This window comes from Pelophylax lessonae (genome assembly GCF_965119305.1).
Source record: "Pelophylax lessonae genome assembly, chromosome: 4".
Classification (NCBI taxonomy): domain Eukaryota; kingdom Metazoa; phylum Chordata; class Amphibia; order Anura; family Ranidae; genus Pelophylax; species Pelophylax lessonae.
Genome location: NC_138771.1, coordinates 145,870,057 through 145,882,792, shown reverse-complemented (window position 1 = coordinate 145,882,792; position 12,736 = coordinate 145,870,057). Strand labels below are relative to the sequence as shown.

At 45.7% G+C, this 12,736-nt stretch overlaps 1 protein-coding gene across 8 annotated transcripts in view; it reads right to left on the bottom strand.

The window, feature by feature from the left end:
• Nucleotides 1–12,261, bottom strand: part of SBF1 (SET binding factor 1) — a 235,127-nt gene extending 222,866 nt beyond the window's left edge. For 5 of the 8 annotated variants that reach the window (XM_082255289.1, XM_082255291.1, XM_082255294.1 and 2 more), the window contains exon 1: nt 12,104–12,261. In XM_082255289.1, coding sequence (XP_082111415.1) covers nt 12,104–12,158 — 55 coding nt within the window. In that variant the 5' untranslated portion in view covers nt 12,159–12,261. The remainder of the gene's footprint in view (nt 1–12,103) is intronic. The other 3 variants (XM_082255292.1, XM_082255293.1, XM_082255295.1) reach the window with 1 other exon arrangement.
• Nucleotides 12,262–12,736: the final 475 nt, after the last annotated feature.

The following is a 12,736-nucleotide window of genomic DNA, read 5'->3' as shown; positions in this document are numbered from 1 at the left end:
GCTAAACGCGGCTGAAGCTTCTTACAGCGTTTAGCAGCGTTTTCTGGCTTTTCGCGTTTTTACAGCTCAACAGCCTCTGCTCCTGGACGCACAGGTTGTTGTTTTTTTCCCACTGCCCTTAAACGCCTCTGAAAGTCTATGGGGGTACGGACACATAAGCGAACATTGATGGGCATTTAGAGGCAGTAAAAAAAAAAAAAAAAAACACCACGTCAGAGGCCCCTAACAGCCGCTGTAAAACACTAATGGCACTTTTCCACTGCAAGTACCGGCTCGGCTCTACTCGGCCCTGCTTGGCCTGGTTTGCTTTTCCACTGCTGGTACCGCATGGTATAGGGTTGGAACGGTTCGGTACGGTACGGTATAGGTTTGCTTTTCCACTAAAGCAGTACTAAAGTTAAGTGGGTAGGATAACAACGGGGTGGGTGGGATTCTCTGACCAATCAGTGGCTAGTAGTGACTGCATGCAAAGGATTGTGGGATATGGTACCAGTTTGGTACCTGTTGGAACCACAATCGAGTAGGTACTGTTTTTTCAGGGCCGTACCGTACTGTTCGGTTCCAAGCAGTGGAAAAGCAAACCTATACCGTACCGTACCGAACCGTTCCGACCCTATACCATGCGGTACCAGCAGTGGAAAAGCACAAAAGGGTGCCGAACCGGTACGGTTCCATGCAGTGGAAAAGCGCCATAACAGTCCCGCTCTCCTCTATGGGGTAATCAGCTGGAAATGGACTGCCTATTTCCATCCAATGCCATCTAAATCAATCGGATGGATGGAAAATAGGACCACCATCCGTCTGTTTTTGGCGGACAGGATCGGATGGCGGCGGTTGTCAGCGGACATGGTGGAGACTGAAGGGTCCGATCAGGTCTGCCTGAAAAACTGACAGGCAGACCTGATCAGACAACCTATGTAAAAGCGACCTTCGGCTGTGTGGCATGACAGGGAGAGGATGAAAAATAAAAAATGTATTTTCATTAAAAAAATTAATTAATAAATAATAAAAAACTGGTTTTATCTTTGTGAGGTTGTAAATGGAACAAAGCCGTTCCAACCAGCTGCCCCGCATTCCCTGTCCACTCACCGGTAAGGACAAGGCCCAGATCAAGCCCTCAACACCTTCAACCTCTTCTCTTTGGACAGAGATGGGCGGGCAGGGAGAGCAGGCAGGGACGATCAAATGAAATGGAATCAGTATACAGAGGATTACTTCTTCTGAGTGATATTAAAGGAACACTCTATGCACCATGTCCACTTCAGTGATTTGAATTGGTCATGGTGGTAGGAGTCAGAAACATTGCACATGCGGGCATGTTTACAGTTCTGTGCTGGGAGCTAGTTGCACCCCTAGCTAGGGATGCACCGATTCAACTTTTTTGGTCCCGATCCAAATCTTTTGCTTTGTGAAATTGCCGATCCCGATTCCGATCCGGAAGTACTGTTTTGTGAGCTTATAACAAAATAATACTTCCGGATCGGTATCGGGATCGGCAGATACCTAGGAAATGTCCACATCACACAGCCAGTGATGTGGATACCGAAAGAAAGCCAACCCCCCCCCCCCTATAAACAGAACAAGAATGCCTGCAACTGTAGAATTAGATGAGTAAAAGCTTTTTTTTCTCCTATTGAAGTGATTGAGGGAGGGTCAGAAGCCTGGAGAGTAGCGACGCCCTGGATCGGCCCGTGGGTCTGCTAAATTTTACCGATCCCCGATCCAGCTATTTTGACAGTATCGGGGTCGATATCTGATCCGAATATCGGATCAGTGCATCCCTACCCCAAGCACATGTGACTTACTGCTGGCTGGTACTACTGGTGGGTACTGCTGGCTGGTACTGCTGGCTCCTCTGAGAGACATCAATGGAGGGTGTGAGGAGCTGCACTGGAGGAAGCATGCAGAGCCGATGCTGGCTAAATCCATCCTCTCACAGGCGGAGTGCATTTGATATAACCCCGCCTTTGACAGGACGGAGCCAGGACTATACAGGAAGCATCGGCTCCGTTCTGACAGCTGACAGCCCGGAGCCGTGATATCGCACGACACTTTCGGGTGTCAGGGAGCCGCAGCCCACATGCGGGAAACTTCCGCACCTTGCAGGAGACTTGGGATGTCTGCCATGGGGAGAGGACACCTGCTGCAGTGTAGCTCAGGCACCAGGGTGCTAATTCTAGTAGCCAATGCGACCTGTCGCCTGGCGTTTGTCGAGCTCTGCAATAAAAGATCACTGTACCAGCCAGCTGTCAGTACCATGTGATCAATCACAGCGAATCACATGACAATTGTACACAATGAATGGCTTTGATTCATGCCATTCATTGTGTACTAGTGTGGTGATCTCTGATTTGTCACAGTCATCACATGGTACAGACAGCGCAATCACAACCCATCTGTACAATGTGATTAGCTGTGGCCAATCACAGCTAATCACAGTAGTAAAACACTGAATGAATAGTTTTCATTTAGGAAAAAAAAAAAAAAAAAAAACAAACTGTAAAATTCATGGTAATTAGCAATGATAGCGTGTGGGGAAAAATCCTGATCACCTCCCCAGAGTAGTAAAGTGTTACTATGGTAATACTGTATTGCTCTGGTCATTGTGTGTAAGAAAAAAAAAATAGCAATAACAGGAAAGAAATATTTTACAAATTTAAAAACAAAATTATATATTATATATATATATATATATATATATATATATATATATATATATATATATATATATATATATATATATATACACACATATATATATTTTTTTTTTCTTCATATCAGTCCCTGATCACAGCCACACCAGTTATATGATGACACTGTACTGCAATGGTGACAGTAAGTAAAAAAAAAAAAAAATGTAAAATGTGAAAAAAAAAACATTTTTTTTTTTTTTAAATTTTCTTTATTTTCCAAACAATTATGACAAAAAAATTACAACTTCAAAAAACTCGCCATGCCTCTTACTATATACCGAAGACTGTCTACTTTCCAAAAAGGGGTCGTTTTGGGGGATATTTGTACTGTCCTGGAGTTTTATAATCTCAAGAAATGAGATGTCTTCTTCAGTACTTTAGGATTGATTAATTTTCAGATATATACCATAGTCTGTGGACTAAATAATACACACTGATTTGGGTTATTTTCACCAAAGAAATGTAGCAAAATGCATTCTGGTCTAAATTTACAAAGAAAGATTATTTGCAAAATGTTATAACAGAAACAAAGAAAAAAAACGCATCTTTTCCGAAAACGTTTTTAATTTATTTAGCAAAAAACTAAAAACCCAGCGGCGATTAAATACCACCAAACGAAAGCTCCATTTCTAAATTTTATACCAGTACAGTGTTGCATGACCGCTCAATTGTCATTCAAAGTGTGACGGCGCTGAACGCTGAAAACTAGACTGGGCAGGAAGGGGGTGGTATTAAAGCGGTTACAGACTCACCACACCAGCTGTGTTGGGCTATGCTGTCGGCTATTTCCAGTCCAAGGCACAGACAAAGCCACATGGCGTGTTTCCTGTCTGGTTCACACCAGACTTGCTATGGTTTGTGCTAAAAAGAAGTCCGACGTGCAGTCATTTTTTTCAGCGCAGTGGGTGGTAACGCAGGTAACACTGTATTGAAATGTCTCTTGTGACATTTCAATAAAGTTGTGTGAGAAAAAACATGAAACAGTGGCATGAGCGAGGTTTGGAACTGTGGCTTCCAGCGCACGCTGGCGGCTGGGAGATTGGCGCAGCTCCCTGGTGAGAATTCGCCCTTAGGCAAAGCTGAAACCTCGCTAGGCCGCAGTGCGTTCTACTGTCACTATAAGCTACATTTTAACAAACGAGGCTCCTGTTTTGTATTGCTATTAGCTCACCACCCAGAGCACCTGATTAGACAGGAAGCTGAAAGTATGAAGCATGTTTGAAGAAGTGAAATTGGCGTGTTCCAGCAAGGTGACTGCCAGAGGCTGTCAGCACACAGCGAGGCGTGCGGCCTGAGCAAACCTAAACACCAAGGCCAGGACTGAGGGAGACGTACATACAGGAAGACTGCCGAATGAACAAACATTTCAGAATAACAACACATTGGGGGAGATTCTCTAAAACAGGCGCACACAGCATAGGGTACAACTCTGTGCAGTAACCAATCAGCTTCTATCTTCAGCTTACTTAACCACTTCTGGACCAGAAGGTTTTACCCCCTTAATGACCAGGTCATTTTTTGTGATTCAGCATTCCGTTATTTTAACGAACAATTGTGCGGTTGTGCAACGCTGTACCCCCAACAAAATTGATGTCCTTTTTCCCCCACAAATAGAGCTTTCTTTGGTGGCATTTGATCACCTCTGCAGTTTTTACTTTTTGCGTTAGAAACAAAAAAATTACCAAAACTTTAAAAAAAAAAAATAAATAAATTTGTACTTTCTGCTATAAAACACATCCAATAAAAAAAATCAAATTCTTTCTTCAATTTAGACCAATATGCATTCTGCTACATATTTTTGGTAAAACCAAAAAATACCAATAAGCGTATATTGATTGGTTTGCTCAAAAGTTATAGCGTCTACAAACTATGGGATATACTTATGGGATTTTTAATTTTTTTTAAATAGTAATAGCGGCGATTAACAATTTTTAGCGGGACTGCGACAATGCGGTGGACAAATCTGAAACTAAAGCCACACACACACACACACACGTAGCGATTGTCGGCCGCAAATATTCGGCCGCGACCGATCGGCCGATTGTAGGCTTGTTAGTATGGAAGCTTCCGACAGCCGACAGCGCATTTTCGGCCGAACAGAATCTGTCGTGCAGGCATTAAAATTTTTGTTGGCCAACACCAGGACGGCTGATTGTTCACCGGTCAGTACAGAATTCGGCCAACAATCAGCAGATTTGTAAGACTGGGCATGCTCAGAAAAGAAAAAACACACGGAAAGTTAACCATCACATGACGTCACTTCTGCAGTCGGCTGTTGTTGGCCGACAAAATTCGTGTGCAGTCTTTTGCAGTTTTCAACAGACACGACAACCCTGGACAAAAGACGGCCGATCGTTCGGCCGACGATTGGTACGTGTGTACGGGGCTTAAGTGACACTTTTTGGAGACCAGAGACACCAATACCTGCAATCAGTATTAAAAAAAAAATACACTGTCACTGTACGGACACTGGCAGGGAAGGAGTTAAAATCAGGGGCAATCAAAGGGTTAAATGTGTTCCCTGGGAATGCTGTGACTGTAAAAAACAGAGAACCGTATTTCTGCCCAGCAGGAACACAAGATCCCCATCTTCTCCTCCCACAGAATGGCAGTCTATCTTGTTTACATAGGCAGACAGCTGTTCTGCCTCCCCTGAGAACAATCGTCTTGTCTGCTGGACTGGCTGATCGGCTCCCGCTGTGTCCAATCACAGTGTGAGCAGGTCGCTGCTGGCACGCACCCCCCCCCCCCCCCCAGACTCAGTGCACAAAATCACGTACAAGAACGTGATTTCGCACTAAAGGGCCGCTCTGCCACAGTATATGTGCGTGAGGCGGTCCATAGCCAGTTAATTAAGGTTTGCACAGCTGCACCAGTTTTAGTAAATCTCCCCCAATGTGTATAGAATACATACATGAAAAGATAACCCCCCCCCCCACGCATCTCCACTTCCCCAAACCTCCCTATGCTGCAGCTTGTGAATATTGCCGCCATCTGTCTACTGAATTGCTTTCCTTCCCCAGTGGTAAAGCACAGAGTGTAAAACCACTCATTTTTTTTTTCCCCTTGCTGTGTCCCTGTGGGGAGATTTTTCTTTACTTCCTGTCTTCAGACTCAAACAGGAAGTGAGATCTTTACATCTTTACAAGTAAAACAGAGGTGGATCGATTTTCAGAGGCATTTGACAGGTGAGGCGATAGATCACCTCCTCAATGGCCGTTTTAACCCTAAAAAGGTCAACCCACCATTGCATGACCCCAATCACTTGAACACAACTAGGATTGCCGCCTCCTCCCTTTAAACCTGAACACATATGAATTACACAGGTTCTGAGGCTAATTTAATGCTCATAAGGCACTAAGTGAGTTTAATTACCACCTTAATCAGCCTCAGATCCTGTGTAATTAAAGCGGTGTTCCGGCCACATTTTACACTTCCCATCATGCAGAACTTTTTTACATACTAACAACGATTTGGCTATTTTTCTTTTCCTTTCCTTTACCTTATTTTTGCTGAAAAATCTAATTTCCTCCCTATTGCGCTGCGGCCGCCTATGTCATTTCCTGATTTGCATTTGCTCCTGGGAAATGAGTGTCATCAATCCCTGGAGTCAATAGGCATCGCCGGCTTGTAGCAATATGTAGCACTCACTGCGCATGCGCGAGAACGGGAGGTGCATGCTGGGTAGCCAGCATGCACAGAATCCCAGAAGAACAATGCGGCTTCAGATGCCCAGACTGCAGATGGCCGCGCTGTACAGGAGAAGAATAAAGGAAGTGAGACATGATGCACAAAAACAAAACAGGGGACAGTTTACAGGATAACTTGAGGACGTCAGGATAACATGTCGCCCGCCCTGCTTCCTTGTTCGCATCCTCCGGACATCTGATTGGCCGGGGGCGCGCTTAAATCACTCCCGCGCATGCGCGCGGGAGCCGCCGTTCACAGCACTGGGCTCTGAAGGAACGGCACGGGTAGCAGTTCCTTCAGAGCGCATGCGCCAATTACGTCATCGGTTGCATGCACTGTAAATATCTCCTAAACGGTGCAAGTTTAGGAGGTATTTATAGCACCTATAGATAAGCCTTAATATAGGCTTACCTATAGGTAAAATGTCAACAAAGTGGGTTTACAACCACTTTAAAGGGATGAGGTAGCAAGTCTAAACGCAATGCATTGAAGCAAAGCATTGTGACATGCACAGCCCTGAGCGGCTGCACGCCCTTGTTTATGTGAGCAGTCGGGGAGCGGTAAAACCACAACGTTTGTACCGCCCCCTGGCCACACATGTGAATGAGCCCCAAGCCCCTATTACACTTGAGTGATCTGAAGCTCATCTCCAGAAGCACTTCCCTTTTAGATTGTAAGCTCTACCGAGCAGGGCCCTCTGATTCCTCCTGTATTGAACTGTATTGTAACTGTAATGTCTGTCCTCATGTTGTAAAGCGCTGTGCAAACTGTTGGCGCTATATAAATCCTGTATAATAATAATAATAATAATAATACTCAACATCAGATTTCCTTGTTATTCTATTGTGAGCAATCCATCTGTCGCTCAAATGTCTTTCGAGCATGAATGTGTGGTTTTGGCCTGAACAGTTTATTGGCAACACAGTTTTCTAGCCCGCCTCCTCCTCCCAGAGACTAGCTTTTCATTGGCTGAAACACAAACGCTCAAACCTAAAAACACCTGGTGCAAAAAGCGCTCCAAAAAAAAAAATAAATCACATAAACATGCGAAGTGTTAATCCAAACTTAGTTGTGACCTGTGATATCGGTAAGAGAGTATAAAGCTCCCAATGGGGACACTGACAGCAATAAAAATCTGACAGAGATTCTAACCCTTCCTTAGAAAAGGAAAAAAAATACCTTTAGATACACTCCAATACCAAGAAAGCCTGAATCTAGGCAGAAGCTAATCCAAATCAGCTCAAAAGCAAGAAAATGCAACACAAAAGCAAGCCAAAGTAATAGAAAATAACACTGGATTTGACTGGCTTCTGAGTGTGAAAATGAACAGACACCCCCCAGGATGAGTGATCGGGGGGGGGGGGGGGATCTAGACTTTCCAGGATAATCACTGATATACCCCCAAGGTGAAGAGAAAAGGAGGCAAATCTACTGAGAACTTCAAGTGCATTTGCTCGAGATCTGAGGGGAAGATCTGCTGATTTCTATCAACCAACAAGCAAAAATGCAGTTTTTTCTTTTTTTTCCTTGCATGTGATTGGGTATTCCTTGCAAAGTGAAGCTTTACCTCATTTACTAAGCTTTAGACCAGGGATCCCCAAACTACGGCCCTCCAGCTGTTGTGGAACTACACATCCCATGAGGCATTGTAAAACTCTGCCATTCACAGCCATGACTAGGCATGATGGGAATTGTAGTTCCTGAACAACCAGAGGGCCACAGTTTGGAGACCCCTGCGCTAGAGCAACTTCACTGGCAGCGTGCAGTATATTTGCCTTTGGTAAATCAACCTCAAGGTGTCTGTACAGGACATACATGTTCAGCTGGTGACGTCATACATGTTTATACCACATTCTACAGTGCTACTCTTGTCAGGTTTCCATATTTAAAGCTCAATTCCGGGAATTGGATATCTTACACGAAAGTTCAGTGCCGGTTCACACTATGCGGTGCGGAAGCCGGGAACCACATGCCGTTTTAAACGGGAACCGCAATGTGATTCTGAATGGGAATCACACCAAATTCCTGTTCAAATCCCATGCGATTCTTCAGCAGTGCGATGTGATCCATTATTCTGTATGGCTCAAATTTCACAGAATCCACACCAAAATCGTTCAGGAATCTTTTTTTTGGCTGAATCAGATGGCATGAGTATTCACACCGACACCGATTCCCAAAGTAGTTCCTGCACTACTTTTGACAACTTCTGACATCTGTGCATGAACCCGCGCAGATGTCTCTCAAAGGGCCCTCAAAGGGTTCATGCACAGAGAGATGTCTATTGAAAATCGCCCCCGAAGTCGCCAAAAGTAGTGCAGGAACTATTTTTGGGAATCGGTGTGGCGCCACAAAGTCGGCGTCGCACTGATTCGGGCAGTGCCGTTGCCGGTAATAGGCTCCGATTTGGCATGTCAATCGACCTGATGTGAATGGGGACTAAATGCTGGTTTAGTCTAGAGGTGGCAGGGATAAAGTGTCAAGCCTCGTTCACATGGGCCATACTATAGCTTACGCCCGCATGGGGATGCACAGGTTTTCTGTGCATCCTGCCCCATTCAAGTATATTTGGACACAACCGCTGCTCACAATCTGACATCCGCGTGGGTGCACAGCCCTGAGCGCAAACTGTCTGTACAGAGGAGTAGCTGTGTCCATGATGCCAATTAACCTGAATAGGACTGCAGACACAGGGATGCATGGAACACCTGTACATCATGGGCATAAATACAGTCCTTGCACGACTCTCCCGCCCGCCATGTGATTGGGGCCTAATACTTTATTTCTGGTTCTAGCAGGGTCCCTTTATCCATGCAATCGATCTCTGCTGCCACTTTAAAACATTTGGGGCAGTGGTCGCCTCCTCTGTGAACGATAAAGGGTTAATAGCCCTGCATTGTATGTGATGAGGCTGAGGGACTGCCCACAGACCGGAGCCTCAGGCAGCACGGGTCCAACAGTGAGGTTCCATTTCACAGGAATACACCAATGTCAGTCAATGCCCCGCCCCCAACATGGGGAAAAATAAAGTACATCCACAACCTTTTTTTTTTTTTTTTTATTAAAGTACGTTTTTCATTATGCCTCTGTATAGTTTGTTTTTAACCCCTTCCCACCCACAACAGCATCCAACAGTTCTAAATGCCTGGGGGCGTGAAGGAATGGCAATCATGTAAGCATGTGAACACAACACAAATGCAACGCAGAAAAAAAAAATAATATATATATATATATATATATATATTTAAAAAATGGAGCGCAAACATGCATCACAAACACATGTAAGCACATGGATTGTGGTATAAACAACTCTAAAGGCCTGCTTTACCTCCCTCCCACCTTCAGAATGCCCCAGGGTGGGAGGACCGACAATCATGTGACCACAGTTACAGCGGTCACATGATCAGAAGCCAGTCACCGATCTGTAGTCTGAACTGAGAGCCATCATTGACAGCTCGGTCTCCATGCTAGGACTGCGCTCTCCCAGCACATAAACATCAGACACCCGGTGACACAGAAGTGCAGTATATAGGCTTTAAAGCTCTCCCTTTTGCCGCTGCACATATGGGGTTAAGCATGATAAAGGAAAAGGAATTGGCAGCACTCCAGGTTGAGTCAAAATCCAGATTTATTGACTGGACATCCAAATATGACAATCGTGACAAGGTAGACGCGTTTCACACACTGACTGTGTGCTTAATCATTAGTAAGCTTATGGGGTTAAGCAAATCATGGTTTGTGTTGCAAAGTTTCTTGCCTGGAGATACTGCTGTGAGAGAACTTCCTGCTGTGAGAGAACTTCCTGCTGGAGGCTGACAACGTTAGGCCACTGCCTTGGGATTAGCAGCAGCATTGTCAGCCTGCCGTGCAAGTTGCTTCACTTTGCTGCAGAGCTGACTATCAGGTTTGCAGGAGGAATGTGCAGACCAGATAGGCAGACTCAGCGAAGGAGATGACAGGGTGGGCGGACAACGCTGTTCCCTATTGCTTAGCAGTGGCTTGTCGTTGTCAAGCCGTTATCGTGCATACTCCTTCTCTTAGCTGTAGAGCTGACGATTTGGTCTGCAGAACATGCATGGTCCCAGCTGAAAGAGATCAAATGGCAGGATGACCACGCTGTTGTTTATGACAAGGCCTTGGCTTAGCATTGTCAACCTACAACAGGAAGTGCTGTCACTGGTGGGATCTGGAGGTAAGAAACATTAATAGAACCTGATTTTCTTAGCTATAAACATATTCAGTGATATGTCATGGCATCATTGGGGATTTTCATACAGCCCTTGCTCAGTGATTACCCGGGGCTGCTGACCAGATCATAGTGGTCATACATACTCCATGTACCAGGAATGGAATCAACAGGGCTGCTGATCAGATCATAGTGGTCATACATACTCCATGTACCAGGAATGGGATCAACAGGGCTGCTGACCAGATCATAGTGGTCATACATACTCCATGTACCAGGAATGGAATCAACAGGGCTGCTGATCAGATCATAGTGGTCATACATACTCCATGTACCAGGAATGGGATCAACAGGGCTGCTGATCAGATCATAGTGGTCATACATACTCCATGTACCAGGAATGGAATCAACAGGGCTGCTGACCAGATCATAGTGGTCATACATACTCCATGTACCAGGAATGGGATCAACAGGGCTGCTGATCAGATCATAGTGGTCATACATACTCCATGTACCAGGAATGAGATCACCCGGGGCTGCTGACCAGATTATAGCAGGCATATATACTCCATGTACCAGGAATGAGATCACAGTGGGCATACATACTCCATGTACCAGGAATGGGATCAACGGGGCTGCTGATCAGATCATAGTGGTCATACATACTCCATGTACCAGGAATGAGATCACAGTGGGCATACATACGCCATGTACCAAGAATGAGATCACCTGGGGCTGCTGACCAGATCACAGCGGGCATACATACTCCATGTACCAGTAATAAGATCACAGCAGACATAGATAATCCATGCACCAGGAGTGAGATCACCCGGGGCTGCTGACCATTTCACAGCGGTATACATACTCCATGTACCAGTAATGAGATCACAGCGGACATACATAATCCATGTACCAGGAATGAGATCACCCGGGGCTGCTGACCAGATCACAGCAGTATACATCCTCCATGTACCAGTAATAAGATCACAGCAGACATACATAATCCATGTACCAGGAGTGAAATCCCCCGGGGCAGCTGACCATTTCACAGCGGTATACATACTCCATGTACCAGTAATGAGATCACAGTGGGCATACATACTCCATGTACCAGGGATGAGATCACAGTGGGCATACATACTCCATGTACCAGGGATGATTACAGTGAGCATACATACTCCATGTACCAGGGATGATTACAGTGAGCATACATACTCCATGTACCAGGGATGAGATCACAGTGGGCATACATACTCCATGTACCAGGGATGATTACAGTGAGCATACATACTCCATATACCAGGAATGAAATGGAGGAGACAATGTGAGCCTTGTCTATTGTATGACCCCCAGATGGACACACACAGCAGCCCTCTCTCTATATACTGTATATATATATATATATATATATATATATATGTGTGTGATTGTATAGAGATGGATCTGTCAGCCCTCTCCTCCTCCATCCCCCAGGTATCCCTCCTCCACCCTCGGGTGAACATTCCTTCCCCCCACTCTCAGCCCCGCCCATTCTCACCTCTCTTGTTCAGGTCATATCCCACCAGCAGGAAGTAATCTGCCAATCTCGCCATGTCCCCGTTCCCCGGGCCGCTCTCTCAACTCCGGACTCCTCCCGCCGCCGCCATCTTTCCTGCCAGCACCGGCCCGGTATTGCGCATGCACGAATCAGGACTGACCGGGTGGGGTCTACCAGCGTGACGTAGAGGGGCGGGCCGGGGTCAGGAGGAAGGCGTAAAAACTGACGTCAATGATGAGGACCTCCCCGAACGTGTACTAAGAGATGGCAGTGGGCGGGGCTAGCGAGAGGATGGGGTGGGGTGGGCGCGCCATAAGCTAATTAGGGGGCGTGGCTGTTTCGGGGCGCTGTCATGTGCGAGCCGCTGCTTCGGTAACAGAGCGGCCAGTGTTATTGGGAGGGGCTTAGGGGGCGGTGACGTGTGAGATGATAAGAGGGGCTGCCAAGTGTCAGGGGCCACCCTGCTCATCAGTGCTGAGATTTACAGGAAATCGCGTGTTAGTTCCGGACATAGTTTAGTGTAATGTGCATCCATGTTATCTAATGTGTACATGGAACACACAAGGGTCTATTTATCAATCTTTAAGCTTGGGATTCACATAACTTTCACTTTCAATTATACAAAAATTGGTG